The 18,631-nt window shown below is 40.4% G+C and overlaps 1 protein-coding gene, 1 long non-coding RNA gene and 1 pseudogene across 11 annotated transcripts in view; 1 reads left to right on the top strand and 2 right to left on the bottom strand.

Annotated features, from left to right (window-relative positions):
• The window catches only part of Gm51652, a 34,124-nt gene extending 20,099 nt beyond the window's left edge, over positions 1-14,025 (bottom strand). Inside the window, exon 1 of the long non-coding RNA XR_003948067.1 lies at positions 13,967-14,025. This is a non-coding gene — a long non-coding RNA (predicted gene, 51652). The remainder of the gene's footprint in view (positions 1-13,966) is intronic.
• The window catches only part of Cep350 (centrosomal protein 350), a 128,307-nt gene that overhangs the window by 93,124 nt on the left and 16,552 nt on the right, over positions 1-18,631 (top strand). For all 10 annotated transcript variants that reach the window (XM_006529903.4, NM_001039184.1, XM_006529907.4 and 7 more), the window contains 6 exons: positions 1,029-1,237; positions 4,681-4,825; positions 8,078-8,238; positions 11,340-11,476; positions 14,025-14,107; positions 16,536-18,499. In XM_006529903.4, coding sequence (XP_006529966.1) covers positions 1,029-1,237; positions 4,681-4,825; positions 8,078-8,238; positions 11,340-11,476; positions 14,025-14,107; positions 16,536-18,499 — 2,699 coding nt within the window. The remainder of the gene's footprint in view (positions 1-1,028; positions 1,238-4,680; positions 4,826-8,077; positions 8,239-11,339; positions 11,477-14,024; positions 14,108-16,535; positions 18,500-18,631) is intronic.
• Positions 14,549-16,095, bottom strand: Gm36934 (annotated as a pseudogene).

Below are 18,631 nucleotides of genomic sequence, written 5' to 3'. Positions count from 1 at the left end.
ATGCAGCTCTAGTGTACCATGATGCAGGTGTGGCGGCCAGAGGACAACTTTGGGGAGTTGTTTCCCTTTCTACTGTATATTCTGAGGATCAAACTCAGGTCATCAGCCTGGAGTGACAAGCACTTTTACCCTCTGAGCCATCTCTCTGGCTATAGTGACAATGACTCTTAAGTTGTCTAAAGGTAGACGTTGTTAAAGAATAGATTAAAGAAGTAGTTCACTGTTTGCTATGCTCTTGTCATTGTGCAGTGATGTACTCCCAATAGTTGCACAATGCCACAAAGTCCCTTACAGGAACTTGCTTGTATGTACTTGTGACAGCTCAGGTTCCAACAGTGGCAAGCTTTTTTGGATTTTGTTAAGCTTAATTTCCCATGAATTTCTTAATTGCCCAAGAGGACTTTATGATGTGACACAGTGTTTTGTATCCACGTGTGTTAGCTAGTTGGGCAACCTCTTGAAGTTTAACTAGTACTAGTGAGGAACTGAATGTGTGTGCATGTGTGTGCTTGCCTGTCTGTGTGCCTGCGTGCATGTGTGTACACAGTAGTGTGTGTGTGCCTTGCACATGCATGTGGCAGACAAAGGACAGCCTCGGGTCTCACTCAAACATTCTGTAGTACCTCACTGTATGAATATGGCACATTTGGGCTTCTCTCAGCATGGAAAATGTCGGCTGTATATACTAAGACTTCTCTGGAATATAACCTAGGAGTAGCAGTTTTCGGTCATAAAATATTTGTTTCATCTTTTCAAAAAGCACTAAAATACTTTCCAAGGTGACTGAAGCAGTTTCCAATTTGTGAGTTATAACTGCTGTGCAGCCTCATATTTAGCCAGCCATCACCACTGGATATACATGATGAACATCTGTTCTCCGATGGTGTCAGCCAAAATTGCTAATGAACAGACTTTATTAGAAAATGTTAAATAATGTGGTTTTACGCTGAAAACAAGTCTAAATGTAACAAGTTTACTTCTTCATCGACAAAGATTGGACACTTTTTGTTTTCACCCTGTGTTTCTAGGAATAGCAAGTGAAGAGGGATCACCAATGCCTTCTTACTCTCCGAGGAACAGTGAAAGTTGTATTCCAGAAGACCTCGGCAGTCCTTCTGACTTATGTGTTCCTTCTGAGGCTAGGGTACAGGCACAGCCTGGGAGTCCAGAGCACAGCACACTTACTGAGGAGATGGTTTTTTCACAGGAGCTGGAATCTACCTCTCCTAGCAAACATGTGAGTTAATGACTCTTCATATCTTAAAACTGGCTTAGGGAAGCCAGTGTGCTACGAAGGTACTACTAATAGTTGTAGTATGCCTGTTAAGGGCAGCGCTGACACCCGTGCTCGTAACGTGCAGGATTTGACATTTGGACAGAAATAAAGCTTTTAAAAGGCTTACATTTAAAAGTATATGAATTTAGCTTTAGTAGCAGTCAAAATTATACTCTGTCAAGTGTAATAATATTAAAGAGATAGTACCTTAATTAGAGTTACTAATGCTGTAATGAAACACCATGACCAAAAGAAAGCTGGGAGGAAAGGATTTATTTGGCTTACATTTCCAAATCACTGTTCATCATCTAAGGAAGTCAGAGCAGGAACTCACACAGGGCAGGAACCTGGAGGCAGGAGCTGATGCAGAGGCCATGGAGGGTGCTGCTTACAGGCTAGATCCACCTGCTTTCTTTCTGAGCTCAGGGTAGCACCAGTGAGCTGGGCCCTTCCCCATGAGCACTAATTAAGAAAATGCCCTACAAGCTTTCATACAGCACTATCTTATGGAGGCATTTTCTCAGTTGAGGTTCCCTCCTCTCAGGTGATTCTAGGTTGTGTCAAGTGGACATAAAAACCACTTAACATGGGAAGGGACTTTTAAAGTCTATAAGAGGAGCAGTAAGCCGGCTCAGTGGGTGGGTGAAAGGGTGTTAAGCCTGGCTTTGATTCTCAGGATAGAGGCAGCTAACTCTCACATTCCCAGAGTTTTCCTCTGACTAGCATGTGGTGTGTGTGTGTGTGTGTGTGTGTGCGTGTGCACATGCTTGTGCACGAATATACATAAGCACACACATACACACAGAGAAATGAAGATTATTTGTGCGAACATGACAAGTTCTTTTGCAAATCTGCTTTGTCTTAGAAAGCATAAAATCTTTAAAACATACCAAAGTGTCTTTGCTATAATTTAGTTAGTAATTGCTAGTTCATAATCAGAGTAAGAGTGATGATTATATTGCTTTAAAATATTTTAAATGAATTGTTTTCAATTATTACACTGGGCATTATTAGAATAATAATATTCTTCTGTATTTCATAGAAAGATAAAAACTCAAACTTGCCTGTTTTTAAACTGATTTCTACAAGATTAAGACATCAGCATAGCAATATGAAACACTAACAAATGTAACAGTAAAGCTTTTTTACTGAAGAAAGTTACATATGTGCTAGTGTGCATGTTTCTGCATGTAGAAGTCAGAAGACACTGGTAGGAGTCAGTGCTCCCCTAAACCACATGGGCTGCAGTCAAGCTCAAGCTGTGGGTCGGCAACAAGTGCTTGACTCTGCTGAGCCATGTGACAGGCCCTATTAAAACCTCCTTCATTTAAAAAATATGGATAGAAATATCTATGGCTAGAATTTTGTTTTAAAATTGTTACTTTATGTATATGGGTGTCTGGCTAGCATGTGTGTCTCTGCACCATTTGTGTGCCTGGTACCCAAGGAAACCATAAGAGGACATTGGCTCCTGAAACTGGAGTTACAAATGGTAATGAGCCACCATGTGGGTACTAGGATTTGAATCTAGGTCCTCTGCAAGAGCATCCTTAGTCTTCAGAATGAGAACCTGGCTTAAATTATATATAATATTGAATATATAGACTATATATAAATGTAATATAATGAATTATAATTAAAATATAATGAGGCCCAGTATTCTTATGCTAATCAAGAAATTGCATTAAAGAAGAAAAAGAAAAGGGTTTCATTTTCTTTTCACTTAATATCCTGATTGCTGCCCCTACTCCTAGTCACACCTCCCACAATCCCTCCTCCACGCCCCCTTCTCCTCTGAGAGGATGGAGTCCCCCCTGGGTATCACCCAATTCTGGAACATTAAGTCTCTACAGAGCTAGGCATATCCTCTTCCACTGAGGCCAGACAAGGCAGCCCAGCTAGAAGAACATATCCCATAGCCAGGCAACAGCTTTTGGGATAGCCTTCTGCACTAGTTGTTGGGGATCCACATGAAGACCAAGCTGCATATCTGCTAAATATGTGTGGGGAGGCCTAGGTCCAGCCTGTGTATGTTCTTTGTTTGCTGGTTTGGACTCTTAGAGCCCCAAGGGTCTAAGTTAGTTGACTCTATTGGTCTTCCTGTGGAGTTCCTATCCCCTTCAGGGCCCTCAATCCTTCCCCAACTCTTCATAAAAGTCCCCAGCCTTCAATCCATTGTTTGGCTGTGAGTCTCTGCATCTGTCTGATTCAGCTGCTAGGTGGAGCCTCTCTGAAGACAGCCATACTAGACTCCTGGGTGCAAGTATAACAGAGTAACATTAATAGTGTCAGGGATTGGTGTTTGCTCATGGGATGGGTCTCTAGTTGGGCTGGTTATTGGTTAGTCATTCACTCAGTCTCTGCTCCATTTCTTGTAGACAGGATAGATTTTTGAGTTGAAAGTTTTGTGGGTGGGTTGGTGTCCCTAATTGCTCCATTGGGTTTCCTGCCCTGGCTATAGAAGATGGCCTCTTTAGGTTCCATATCCCCAATGCTATGAGTTTTAGCTAGGGTCACTCCCATTGATTCTTAGGCGCCTCCCCTATCCCAGGTCTCTGTCTCATCCTCTAGATGATTCCCACCCCTGCCAGGTGGAGATTTCCATTCATTCTCATGGCCATTTGGCCATCCCTCATGTCTTTCCCCACACCTGATCCTGACCCCCCACCTCAGTCCCCTCTCTCATCCAGTTCCCTTCTTCAATCTTCATCCTACAAGTATTATATTCCCTCCTCGTTTGGGCCTTCCTTCTTGTTTAACTTCTCTGAGTCTGTGGAGTGTAGCATAGGTATCCTGTATCTTATGGATAATAACCACTTATAAGTGAGTACATACCATGTGTGTCCTTTTGGGTCTGGGTTACCTCACTCAGGATGATATTCTCAAGTTCTATCCATTTGCCCAAAAAATTCATGATGTCTTTGTTTTTAATAGCTGAATAGTATTCCTTTAGGTAGATGTACCACATTTTCTTTATCCATTCTTTAGTTGAGGGACATCTAGGTTGTTTCTAATAATGTTTTTTAAACTTCTTTTTTTTACCTTTTGTGAAATTATAAAATAGTGCTAAAATTTAATGTATTCAGTTATTATATAAATTATTAAATTTAATGCTTATTTGATATGAAAATGTTATACTTTAAAAAAAGAGCACTTGCTGCTCTTGCAGAGAACCAGGTTCAGTTCCCAGCACCCACGTGGCAGTAACTGTAGTTGCAGGGGATTCCACAGCCTTTGCTGCCTCCATAGGCACTAGCTGTGCTCATAGTGCACCGCCATACAGGGAATAAATAAATACATTTTAAAATGTTGTAATTGTTGTCTTTACTTAGTTATATCTCAGATTTAAATATAAGTTCAGTTGTATGACAAAATAATTCCTGTTTATCTTTCTGTTTGAACAGTCACCTCCCAAAAGTTGCTTATCTATGTCAAAGCAAGAATCTAGCAAAGCAAGTCACAGGACTGAAGGACACTGTCATCTGCCTGTCAAGTCTCACCAACCCTGTTACAGTTGGTCAGATGAGTCACTGTCTATGACACAGTCAGGTAAGGTTACAGTGAGTTTCTTCTTTTGTTTTTGAATTCTCTTTAAGCTTTGACCACATGCTAGCACTCGGTTATCCTTTGTTGCTTTGTATGGCCAAGATTAATTCATATAGCACAGTGGTTATCATTGATAATTACATCCTTGATTCCACAAATTGTGACTAATTTTATCCTCTTGTGTTAGTAGACATTTATTTCTCCAAACATTTCTTTCCGTCAGTCCATGTCCGACAGTGATTGTGTGTTTCTACAGCACTCTGGACTTCAGTGTGCCATACGTGCACAGCACAGCTGGTAGATCAGCTGGCTCACCAGGTCTGGATTGAACTCCTGGCGGCAGGTTCTGTTTTCTTAACGTTTGTAACACCAGTGCCTCATAGGTACTGTTGATTGCTGCATGTGTGGGTGTGTATTAATTTTTTTCAATGAGTTATTAGTAACCATGAGGTTAGAAGGTTGTGGGACAGGATAGCACAAATCTCAAAGGAGCCATGCAGACAAACAGAAGCCTATGGATGGCAATAGGAGCATTCTGGGTTTTTAGACCTCTCCCTGATCATGTCTCAGTTGGATGTTGATTTGAAAGACTGAGTAGCTTCTCCATTGCAAGGCGTCAGGGGTTTGTTGGTCTTGAGAAGCATAGCTAAAGGGAAAGTGTTGTGATTATTAGAATTATGAGGAAGTGAATGCAATATCGAGTATTGCCATATTAATTATATTGATAAGCATATATTGCCATTTGAACTCATTCTTTTTTTGTTTGTTTGTTTGTTTTCGAGACAGGGTTTCTCTGTGTAGCCTTGGGCTGTCCGGGAACTCACTTTGTAGACCAGGCTGGCCTCAAACGCAGAAATCCTCCTGCCTCTGCCTCCTGAGTACTGGGATTAAAGGCATGCGCCACCATGCCCGGCTGAGCTCATTCTTAATTTAAAAGACATTAGTGTTTGTTTTGTTGTTTTGTTTTGGAGGATTTTGTTGTTGTTTTGGTTTTTTTTTTTCTTTTAAAGTAAAAATGGTTTAGTTGTTTCTATGAGAGGAAGTGGACTGGGCAAGAAGTTTGTTTAATCAGGGGAGTACTTGTTGCAAGTATGAAGACCTTAGTTTGGTTCCTAGAACCCACGTGTAAAGGAAATGTTATTAAAGGCATGTAATGTTATAATGTAACATGTAATAGTAATAATAATGTAACATGTAATAATGTAGCATGCAATGTTATAATGTAACATGTAATATAATAATGTAGCATGTAATGTTGTAATGTTAGTCCTGGGCAAGTGGAGATGGCAGGTGCTTGGGGCTTGTTGGCCAGCCAGTCTAGACATGGTGTGGGGATAAACCAGGTCTCAGAAAACAAGTTGGATGTGCCTGAAGAAAAACACCCAAGGTTGAATGCTGGCCTCCACCAAACACATCCATGTACAACCGCACACATATGAACCGCCCCCCACACACACACACAATTTTTAAAAGGTAGATAATATACCATAATTGAACTGTTTTCCTTGTGATTGATTATCTAGATATTCTTAAATGTTCACAGTTTTAAAAATATATTGATTCAAAATCATGTGGAGAGCAAAGTTTACATGTGGTCTCCTACATTTAACAAAGTAACATCTCAACTTTAAAGGCATATAAATAACTCTTGAGGGTTTTGTTTATTGTTGTTTTGTTTTGTTTTCAAGTCAGGATCTCACTATGTAGCTCTGGTTGTCCTAGAACTCACTATGTAGATCAGACTAGACTCAGACTCATAGAGATTAGCCTGCTTCTGCCTCCCGAGAACTGAGATTAAAGCTGTGTACCACTACACCTAGCTTAACTCTGTTTTTTGAGACAGATCTCATGTAGGCCCGCCTGGCCTCCTCCTACCTTCCCAGGGATGGAACGACAGGCATGTGCCATCTTTGCTTAGAAGCATGGAACTCCTCAGGCCAGAGAAGTTGATGTTAGGAAAGATGATTAATTTAACCCAGACTACAGCAAATGAATATAAAGCCCCAAGTGCTTAGAGCTTTTAATCTAAAACCACTTATTTTCTTCAAAAGTTAAGAGGAAGCCCATGAAGATGATGCTCAGATGCCCTCCTCCTGACACTGCTGGTTTTAGGACGTTACGTCTGTGCTTAGAGATCATGGGAACTTGGCTTTTCTTTGGAGCCCAGATATTGGGTTCACACCATTTTAAAGAGACAGTACTCTTTCTGCATTTCAATGGTTTCTTAGGTAACTTAATCTGAGATAACCTAGTCTCGGGATGCAACGGTGCACATCTGAGTCTGAGGTTTCCAGTATGAAATTACTGAGTGTATGGAAATGCCATCAGTGTGTGATTCTAAGAGGTGTGGGAAAACTCACTTGTGTACTGTGGTATCTCTTTGTGCAGTGAAGTAAGCAGTGGCATTGAATGCTGCCTGTTTGTTTCCTTAGCCTCTGTAGGACAGGTTATAATGCGCTGCCTGCCTCCCTGTGACATTGCCATGACTAGGCCTCTAATATGCAGAAGTAAAGTACTGGGGAGAAACAAGTTTTCATCAGGTTTACTTTAGTACTTTGTAAAGCCTTCAAAGCAACAGTAGGGCATTTCTCTTTATTGTATGTGATAATAAGACTTCAGTTAATGATTCACATTCAAAAATGTAAAATTCTATTTTATCCTAATTTGACTTTAAAAATATAACAGCATGTATTAATATCTGAGGACAATTATATGAACATCTTGCTACCAAAAGTAAATTTTTACAGAAAGTACAAATTTCACTAACATAAAAATTTAAACTTTAACTATGTATCTTGCTAAGATATGGTTTTTCAAAGTGTACTTGCACTTTCAAATAGTGAGCTGACAGGATTGCTCAATGGTTTAGAATCCTTGCTTCCTAGCCCTGACAACCTGAGCTCAGGCCCTGGGACTCACAGTAGGAGAGAACCAACTCCCACAGGTTGTCCTCTGACCTCCACACATACATCCATACTTATGCACACACACCATACACACACAGGCACAGTTGTCACAGTAATTATAAATAAAAGCAAACGAATAGTACCATTAGAAATCAGAAAGACAATTAGTAAGACTAAAGCAAAGGGAAGATCTTGGGAAAGCAAGCATGTATTTTATTAATAACATTTTTCAGTAGCTCAATTTTAAAAATTTTAAATATTAACTTTAAGCATTATAGCTTTTCCTTATTAATTACTGAGTTAATTTTATTCTTTGTTAAAATTAATTAGAAGGTTTTGCTTCTCTCAGAAACCACATCTGACCAGAGTGACATTGAAGGGAGGATCAGAGCTCTGAAGGATGAGCTGCGGAAGAGGAAGTCAGTCGTGGAGCAGCTGAAGAGGGAGCAGAGGAAGAGACAGAAGGAGAGACTGAAGGCCCAGGAGGCCAGTCTGCTCAGACAGCTGGAGGTGAGAGGGGGATGGGTCAGTGGGCAAGGTTAGTTCCTGCCAGAAGCTCAGGTGTTTACTGCTAATAAAGTAGTCATGTAGTGCACATTTTATCATCCTTAAGAACAAATCCGAAGATATCTACAGTATTACACTAAATATTAAATACTAAAATAAAAAATTTCCTGATTATGGTACTGGCCAGGCAGTGGTGGTGCACACCTTTAATCACAGCACTCTGGAGACAGAGACAGGAGGAGTTCTGTGAGTTCAGGTCCAGCCTGGTCTACAGAACGAGTCCCAGGACAGCCAGAGCTACACAGAAAAACTATGTCACAAAAAGATTATGGTGATAAAAAAGATTATAATCTCTTAAAAACATTAAGATGGATGGATAGACAAATAGATAGATTTAGATATTCACACTGTTGTTGCCAGTCTGTTCTAGAAAGAAGGCCACACGACCCTTGGGCTGTTTTTGGACAGCTCTTAATTGATAGCTGCAGTCGCTTCCCTCCTAAGCAGCCTTCCGTGTTCTGCCTGATACGAAACCTGATTTTGCTGCTGTCCTCCTCCTGTCTCTTCCTATAGTCCCGGTTCCCTGATGTTCTTCTACCAAGGCCCCTTTGTTCTATTCCCTTCCTGCTGCCATTAGTCTAGGGCCTGGCTCGGGTTCTGAGGCCCCTTATCTGTATTATCTGTACAGTCTCTTGGTTATTACTGCCTCTGGCTGATTTTTCTATATATCTCATCTCCCTCTGTCTCTTTCTGTCTGTCTGTCTTCCTCTCCCTCTTCCCCTTTTTCCCTGCCTCTTTTGCCTTTCTTCCTTTCCATTCTTTCCTTCCCCCAGCCTCCTCTGCCTCCCTACAGCCTCTCCCTGCTGCCCTAGCCTCCTTGCCCTAAGTCATGGTATTCATCATAAAAGCCATCTGAACTCCTGTTAGGACAGCAGTCTGTCCTCATGTCACCGCTTCTACCTGGATACTTTCAAATTTTCAAAACATTTGTAACTGTTAGGCCTTCAAGCTTACCAAGTGTGAGAAAGTGCATTGCTGTGTTGAACCAAATTATCTGTCCTTTTAATTTTTACCCATTGAGTTCCTTACGAAATTCAAATGGCTATTTTTATATAACAGGAACTCGGATAATTGAATGCATTTTCTTTAATCCTCATAGGAGTGAAGTATGGGTATTACCTCTGAGTTTCAATAAGATTAAGGATCCAGGGACACACAGCCCACAAATGATAAAGGCAGGATTTTTATTTATTTCTAATTCCAAATTCTATGTTTTCCCATGAAAATAGGCCTTTTAATAAGTGTGGAAATAATAAACATCCGCATGGGTGCATCACATGCTGACAGAGCAGGCGTGGTAACTAGTGTTTTGAAGTCAGAAGAGTGGTTATAATAAATAACCAGCCCTAGATAGCCACACATTCTTATAATCAGCATAGAAATCTGAAATAGAAATGGGAGTTCAAATCCACGCTGACCCACATAGTGAGTTCCTGATCATTCTGAGCTATATACTGCACCTCTAGCTCTAGGGAATTTAGAATAAGCAGTGGCTCTACTGGGAGTTCATGTAGGAAAGCAGTGGGAGAAAGTTTAAAAGTGGAGGTGACATTCAGGAACTTAATGGCTAGACTAAGAAATTTGAGCTTTATCTGATTAGTCATGCAACTGTGAGCCATTAAAGTCATACTGGAAATAAATTACGAGTCAATAATGTTGCTAAAAAATGCTCATTGTTATAATCCTAGTACTCGGGAATTTGAGGCAGGAGGATCTCAAGTTTGAGCTTAGTCCATGCTACATACTAAATCCTGTCTCAAAAAAAAGTTACAAAGTTGTAAAGAATATTTCATTGATAGAAATGTCCAGAAAAAGTGCCACATGATCCATCTCACTCAGCACTTGGCTGAATAGCTAAGTACAAATGAAAGGGACGTTATGTCATAGAGAAATAAATATACATGGCAATTTATATGAAAAAAGATTTATTGGTCACAGATTTAATAAACTACATTAGATCGGTATTTCTTTCAGATCTGAGTAGCTATACCTTCTATAAAGACCTAGCTAGATGGCCCAGCATGCATATATGTTTAGTTAATGATTAATACTAAAATTTGTCAAATCATTGGTAATTCCGATGAAGGTAATATGGAAGATAAGAGTTATCTACCTATTTAGTAGGGATTTTAGTCCAGACATTAAGAATTTGTAATAATTAGCAAGGATCCATCCATCATTCTTTCATTCTCTAAAGATGTATTGACTAGAAATCTTTTTAGTCTAGTTTAGGCCAGACATAAATACAGCCTGAATAAAAAGTGCTGAGCTTTTTTGAGCTACTACACATAATAGTTACACAAGTGAGGTTAGCCCTCCAAGTGGAAGAGACATGTACTAGAGAGACGGTCCATCTTGAATGCCATACTAGTGATAGTTACGATGTATTAAAGTTCTGGTGGTTAGTAAAGAGTGGGCATTTTAATAAGCAGGCAGCAGTGGTAGTGATTCTGACCTTCTGACTAGTTGTACTCAATTTCCCCTAACTTCTATTTCTTAAGAAATTTACAGCCAGTGAACCTCAGAAACAAAACAACATACAAGGCAGTGTTGTAACTCAAGTCTTTAGTCCCAGTACTAGGAGGAGGCAGAGGCAGATGGGTCTCTGTGAATTCAAGTCCTGCTCTACATAGTGAATTCAAGGTCAGCTAAAGCTACCAACCTCAATCACCAATGCACACACCCCAAAGCCACAAAGTAATAGTGTCTACTGTAGAAAATAGCATATAACAAGTTAACGATTTCAGCGTGCCTGGGTGGTTATCACTCATAATATTTTTGGATTGAAACTATAATTTCTTGCTTCATTTCCTATAGTGGTGAAGATGTGGCGGGGAGCAGGGAGGGAATCTTTATAGTCTGTCTTTTTACTAGTTGAATATTTAAATTACGCTATTTAAAAATTTTAAATATTCTTATGATTTAAAATACCCTTTAGCAAGCGCAAGGCCCTGGGTTCGGTCCTCAGCTCTGGAAAGGGTAAAATAATAAAATACCCTTTAGAACAGTGTGCATAATAACTTCTCTCACTCTTCCAAACGTAGACTTATGATGAATTCATTAAGAAAACTGAAGGTGAACTCAGCCAAGATCTAGACATATCCCCAACATCCAAATTTCAAATGAAAACTCTCTCCTCCGTATCCGAAAAACCCAAAATCAAGCCACACCCACTACACAGGTAAGAACTTTTAAAACTTACATATATACTGATTTATTTGATAATGGATAAGGAAAGATGTTTAGTAGAAGTGATCTTTTAACTAACAGTAAATGATACAAGTAAAAATACTGTTTGTTTCATGAACATAAAAGTGTTGCACATGACAAGTGCACAGTCACTGAGGAAGTGCAAATTGCACTGTGTATTGTGAACCTGCACCAGGCCGTGCAGCTAGAGCCAGTCTGCGGCACTGCGAAGGAGCAGACAGCTGCATGTGGATCCTTGGAAAATATGGCAGTGTCTTAGAAACACCTGTAATCTTCAACTCCACAACCCTGTGTCTAGAAAATTAGCTTGATAAAATATGTCATGCCAAAAATTTCTGTTTGCACTAAGTATATTTATTATAGCAAACTTTATGTTTATTATGACATTCGTTTATATTTATAAAACATTGGAAATGATCTTTAATTCCAAAAATGAGTGAAATATCTCAGGAAATTATGGTTCTATTCAGGTAATAGAATATTATATATCCAGTAAAAAATATACAAGGGACTAGATAGCAATAGTAGAATATATGTTATACTAGGTTAAAAAGTCAAGTTATAACAGTTAAATGGTTTGGACAGTGGGTAAGAGGCTTCTGAGAAACAGGCATATGTGAAAGCAAAGAGAAGAGAAGCATGAATGATGAAGAGAAAAAAAAACGGTAAATGTGATTGGGTACTGCTGGAGTTCGGAGAGACTGGAGAAATAAGGAAAAGCCACATTGGGAAGGCTTTGTGTGCATTTAGTTTTAGTGGTTCACATTTTACTGTGAGATGTAAGCCTTTAAAGTTGTTTTTAAAGGATTTTGAAGGCTGGAGTGCTCATGGTAGAGCACTTGTATACCATGCACAAGACTCTGGATTTCTATCCCCGTTGGTATAAGAAAACAGGAACAAGCTAAACGCTTTGCTGAGTGTGGTGTTTCCTGCCTGAAATGGCAGCATTCAGGAGGTTAAGGATCATGAGTTCTAAACCAATCTAGGCTACATAGTGAGTGCCAGGTCAGCCTGATATGCATGGTGCAACTTTTATGTATTATCCAGCCCCTCACCTAAGGTGCTGGGGAAATGGCTCAGTGTTTAAGAGCACTGGCTGCTCTTCTAGAGGACCCTGTTCAAATCTCCCACATGGCAGCTCACAGCAGTCTGTAAACCTAAGATCAGGGAGTCTGATAGACCTCTTCTGGCATCTGTAGCCACTGCAGCAGTCATACATTGCAGCAAAACACCCACATGCATTTCTTTAAGAAAGGAAAGAAGAAAGGAAACAAACAGGGCTAGGGAGATTTTTCAGTAATTCAGAACACATACTACACATACTACTCCTGTAGAGGACTCAAGTTCAATCCCAGCACCCAAATTGGAGTTACAACCATCTGTAACTCCAGCTCCTGTAATCTCAGCACTAAGGAAGTAAAGGCAGGCTTAGAAGTTCAAGTCACCCCCTCTACATTAGCAAGCTCAAGGTCAGCCTGGGATACACATAAGCAAATAAAGTACTTATTGAAAGGCTTTATTAATCAGGGTAGTAGATCTTTCTGTAAACCAGCAGTTAATAAGGCTCTTGTTCACCAGCAGAATATCAGCACATTTAGCTTATGTTCAGTCTCCAGCATCAGAAGATATTTGTATTCAGAGAGCTTTCTGACTTTAATATTAAGGAAAGAGTAGAAGAAATAGGCTTAGATGCCAAAAGAAAAGCAGTCTAAGCCAAGCCTCAAATAAACAGCAGTAATGAAAGACGATGATATACTTTAGAAATTTCTAAGAAGTGGTATTGTCTAATTAAAGTGCTGGATGGGAAACAGGAAAACAAGGGCTCCTGTATTTCTTAAGTCAGTTGAGATAGGCTTTCATTATCTTAAAAGCAAAGAGGTTCTTGTGGGAAACTTAGGATTTTGGTTTTAAGTGTTCATTTTGAGATGTTATGATTCATACAAATAGAGTTGTGTGGGTGTCAGATAGAGGGTAGATAAAGCTGGAAACACATGCATTTAGAGAAAAAGGGGATGCAAGTAGTAAATAAAACTAAATAGCAACATTTAAGTTATTATAAGCAAAAGGCAGAAAGCAAACAGCATGGCCAGCAGCTGTAGAGAAGGAAGCTGGTGAACAAGGAGGGGCTGGAGGTGTGGTCAGTGTGGAGCAAGTCACTGGAGGGAGGGAGAGAGAGAGAGAGAATGTGTGTGTATATTCTTTGTTTTAATTTTAATGATTGAGGTGTACATATAAAACAAGGAATATAAAAGACATGCCTTTTGTCTTCAGAGAGCAGCAGGAAAGGAAGTTGAATGGTTAGAAATCTAGAAATATGTAGCTAAAAAGACAAGATAAGCTATCTGATGCCTCATGGTCTCTGCTTGTCTCATTGAGTTTATCCACAGAGAACAACAAGAGTCAGAAACAGAAGTACCTGCTGCAGGGAGGAGGGGGGACTTGTCTAAGGATGCCTGCTTACTGTTGTCAGTCATGCAGTATCTGCAGTACATTTCATCTTATTACTTTTTCCACTTCAGATCTGAAACAGCAAAAACTTGGAAATCTGTAACAGAGTCAGAGCGTTCCAGAGGGTCCTTGGCATCCATTGCTGAACATGTTGGTATGTTACTGAAAGAAAAAAGTGGTGTAGACATAGTGTAAGGCCTACAGAATTCTACCTCTACAAAAGTGAATTTCTGGGGCTGCAGAGATGGTTGAGCACTTAAGAACATGTAATGTCTTTCCAAGTTAGGTTCTTAGCACTTATCTCAGACTGGTTACTGACAGGATTGGATTGTTGCTTACTCTGAAGAGAAACTCTTGGGCTCAAGTCACCCCTTTACCTTAGAATCCCAAGGGCAGCGTCTGTTGGGAACTTATGTTCCCGCACTCAGTTCCTTTTTTTTTTAAAGCGTGCACCACTTTAATTTCAATACTACTATACAGGCAGAAGTTGGTGAAAGCAGTCTACATAGTGACTTCCAAGCCAGCCTATATCATGTGGTGATTATTTTTGAGGCTAGAGAGATGTCTAGAGAGTTAAGAGCACAGGCTACTCTTCAGTGCATCCATGCCAGGTGACTTAAAACTGCCTGAATGTAACTACAGATCCCAGGATATCTCAAGGGATCTAACACCTTGTATCTGAGCCTTCTTTTGCGGTTCCATCTCCTTAAAATTCAAGCTCATTGTAGTCAATCTCTCATTGAAACTCTCCTCCAATAAATCACGGTAGGGTTTGAGACTATCTGCCATAAAGGCAGAGTCAGCATAAACAGTTATTGGTTTCCTCGGCACTGTTGTGGGATCTTCCTCCTCTCGTTGGGGCCGTGGTGTGCAGAGATGATCCTGTCCAGGATTCATTACCAGGAAGTCATGGCTGGCATCCAGCAAATAGACCTTTCAGTCTACACCTCCTAGGCCAAACCTTCTGGTTACTCAGCCAATCTACTCCATCGTAAACACCCTTGAAGTTATACAGATTGAAGTTGTGCTTCAGAGGGCCAATGTAGAGGTTGTGGTAGGGCCAAGTTACTACCAGGTGCTTCATAAGCTTACGTCGTCTTTTAGTGAAGGCCTCCTTGAACAGTGGCAGGAAAAACACTGAGGGGAGGTCCTTCAGAGCAGAGACAGCCAAGTCTTCATTATTCAGCAGCAACTGGATTGCCAGGTGCTGGAGTGTGGGAAGAGCCTGAAGCTCATCCTGAGAGACTCGGGTAGAAGGATCCAGACACAGACACTGGTGACAGGTCTCCTAGAGCAGTAGGGCGAGGAGGTAACTCCAAGATTCCTATCTCTGTTCTTTTTAAGCCAGTTTTTATTGTCCCACATTTCTGATAAAAAGGGAGACATGAAAATCAAATAGCTGCATACTATTAACATCTTTAAATTCTTCCCTGGTAATTGTTTATCTGTTATATAATGTGATAAATAATCATATGTAGCTCTTTTCAGTTTAACTCAGAGATAACAATTACTAGAAAATGATTATTGAAAATAAAATGTAGTCATATGAAGAAACTAAACTGAGGCAAATAAAAGCTACTTTCCTGCCAGTAACGGTAAAGTAGAGATTTGAATACAAAACCCAATTCCTGAGTTGTTAGCTCATTATATACTTTCTTCTTAATTTGCTACTTTAGCCCTTAAAGTCCTAAATTTTCAGACATAATCTCATATTTTTACATTCTCTCTCTCTCTCTCTCTCTCTCTCTCTCTCTCTCTCTCTCTCTCTCTCTCTCTTGCATACACACACATATTAGAGAACTTAGGGTCTCCAGAAAAATGTGTTACATTTCAAAGCTGTTTTATTGTTTATATTCTGGATGTTTTGCCTACATGTATGCCTGTGCATCACATGTGTGTCTTATGCCTGAGGAGAGAGCATCAGGTCCCCTGGAATTGGAGTTACAGATGGTTTTGAGTTGCCATGTAGGTACTGGGAAGTGAAGCTGGGTCCTCCACGAGAATAGCAAATTCTCCTAACCATTAAGCCATCTCTCTAGCCACCAAACATTTATTTTTTAAGAAGAATAATAGTATATCCCCACCATGTTCTTCTGCTTGAAGACATAACATTCTTTATATAGCCTGCTTTCCCACGGTCATGTTTCCAACGAGCATGTTGAATAATGGTGCCATAAACTTAGTCCCTGTTACTTTATAAATTATTCCAAACTTAAAAATTTTTAACGTTCTATTTATTCTTTTTTTTGTTTTGTTTTGTTTTTGTTTTTCGAGACAGGGTTTCTCTGTATAGCCCTGGCTGTCCTGGAACTCACTTTGTAGACCAGGCTGGCCTCGAACTCAGAAATCTGCCTGCCTCTGCCTTCCAAGTGTTGGGATTAAAGTCGTATACCACCACCAGGCACGTTCTATTTATTCTTAATACAGTTTTTTTTAAATAAAAAAATAACCTCATGATAATCAGCGCAAGTCATATTTATTGACCAGAGCTTTCTTAACTGAGAGTTGACTTTCATTTAAATTTTGGGTCTCAGAACTGAAAGGTTGTGATTAAATAATTTTATGGTTTTTTTTTCTTTAAGATTCTTCATTATCATGTTCTGAGAGAGCCATATCAGAAAGGTCACTATCTGCATATGCAAAGAGAGGGGTTGAGTTGGACAGCCGGATAGAACATTTGCAAGCCTCATCTCCAGATCTGTCATCTAGAAAAGCACAGACAGAGTCTAGAGATTCTCTTGAAAGCGCACCCTCGTTATCTCCTGTGAAGGAATTAAATGCACCTGATCGGATTTATGATGTGTCAGAGGCTAAGGCTGAAGATACTAGTCAGAAATCAGAAATACAAGAAATAGAGTCCATGAAACTGGAGAGCAGTGAGGTTGAAGATGCCTGCTGTAAGCAGTCAGGCGGATCTGAAGTCCTACTGAAACTAGACCTGGCCTCTGAAACCCTGTCAAGTAAAGAACTTCCCTCAGACTCTGCAAATGTGCAGCAAGACTTAGATAAACCAGCCACAGAAACGTCTCATGAAAAAGAGGAAGCACTGAAAGAGGATCAGTCCAATCACAGTACAGATGACCGCAGTCCAGACATCCAGTCAGCAGGAGGCATCCCTGAGCAAGGATGCAGAGAGAGTGGGGACTCCACATGCTCAGGACAGCTTTCTGTTCCTAAAGAGTCGTCCTACTCTGAAGATTTTGAAGTGTCTTCTTTCAGGAAAGGGATTTCTGCTGACGAGATTAGTAAAGATGACTCTGAGGGGTCCTCACCATCGTCGCTCAGGAAGGACTCTCAGTCTCACAGAGATAGGTCACAGCTCACAAGGAGCTCCAGAAGCAGAGCCACCGGGTCTGGAAGCGATGAGGAGATCAGCGAGTGTCTCGGTGAGAAAAGCCTCTCTGTTCATAGTGGCGTCCACTCGGAAAGGCTGCTGGAGCTCAGGTCACCCACAGAGCTAATGAAGAGTAAGGAGCGCAGCGACGTGGGGCACGAGCAGGGGGGGACTGAGCCCCTTCCCCTGGCTGCCACAGAGGAGCTACTAGATTTCCACATTGGGGATAGGGTGTTGATCGGCAGTGTTCAGCCAGGTACTCTTCGGTTCAAAGGTGAGACTGACTTTGCTAAAGGGTTCTGGGCTGGAGTGGAGCTGGACAAGCCTGAAGGAAACAACAATGGGACCTATGATGGGATTGTGTATTTTGTGTGCAAAGACAAGCATGGTATTTTTGCTCCTCCTCAAAAAATATCTCACCTTCTAGAAAACTTTGATGATACAGACATAAATGAAGATGAAGAGTCTTACTCAGATGAACAGTACCAACCCTATAATCAAGAGCAGAAAGATATAAAATGTCTAAAAGACAGAGAAAACAATATAGCTGAATATTTTTGTGAGAAGTCACTTCCTAGTATGCATAATACAGATGCCTCAGTGGATAAAGATAGAAGCCTTAACATAGAAACAGATACTTCTGAGGTCCTAGAGGTCCATGGTCACCAACAGCCTTCAGTAGATCCTCTGATTTCTTATAAGGAGAACAAAGTCCTTGTTTCTGATGCCACAGAGAGTGTTCCTGCTGCTGCGGGTGCTGCTACTTCAGACAACACGTTTTCTGGAGAATCAAAGCAACAGCAGCTTGCAGAGAAGGAAGAGAACTTTTATTCTCAAGTTTTGGAAAAGCCCTCTACCCCTCTTCTGGATCTTTTAACAAGAGAAAAAAACCAATTAGAAGCTCAGCTGAAGTCATCAATAAGTGAAGAAAAAAAGTCAAAGCAGCAACTAGAGACAGTCAGCTTACTAACAGACAGTTTACTACAAGTCTTTGTGAAAGACACAGTTAGTCAACTACAACAAGTCAAAAAGGCTAGAAATGAGAAAATCCAGCTTAGCAATCAGGAGTTTCTTGACCAAAAGAAAGTACCACCCCAAGACCTACCCCAAAATACTGAAGAACAATCACCCAGTGTTCCAAGTTGCTTTTTAAGGTCTGAATTGGAAGATGAAAAAGAAGAGATTTCTTCTCCTGATATGTGTCCCAGACCTGTGAGTATTTATCTAGAGAAGAGTCTGATTGCCTTCCTTTGTAGCATCCACTAGTTCTGTTTGGGATGACATTTCCCCAGCCTGCTGCTTATTAAATACTATTTTTAGAGGACTTGTAGCTGTTTTTCCATC

This window comes from Mus musculus, chromosome 1, assembly GCF_000001635.26.
Source record: "Mus musculus strain C57BL/6J chromosome 1, GRCm38.p6 C57BL/6J".
NCBI lineage: Eukaryota > Metazoa > Chordata > Mammalia > Rodentia > Muridae > Mus > Mus musculus.
Note: the sequence above shows the minus strand (reverse complement) of the source record. Positions and strands in the feature narration are given on the sequence as shown.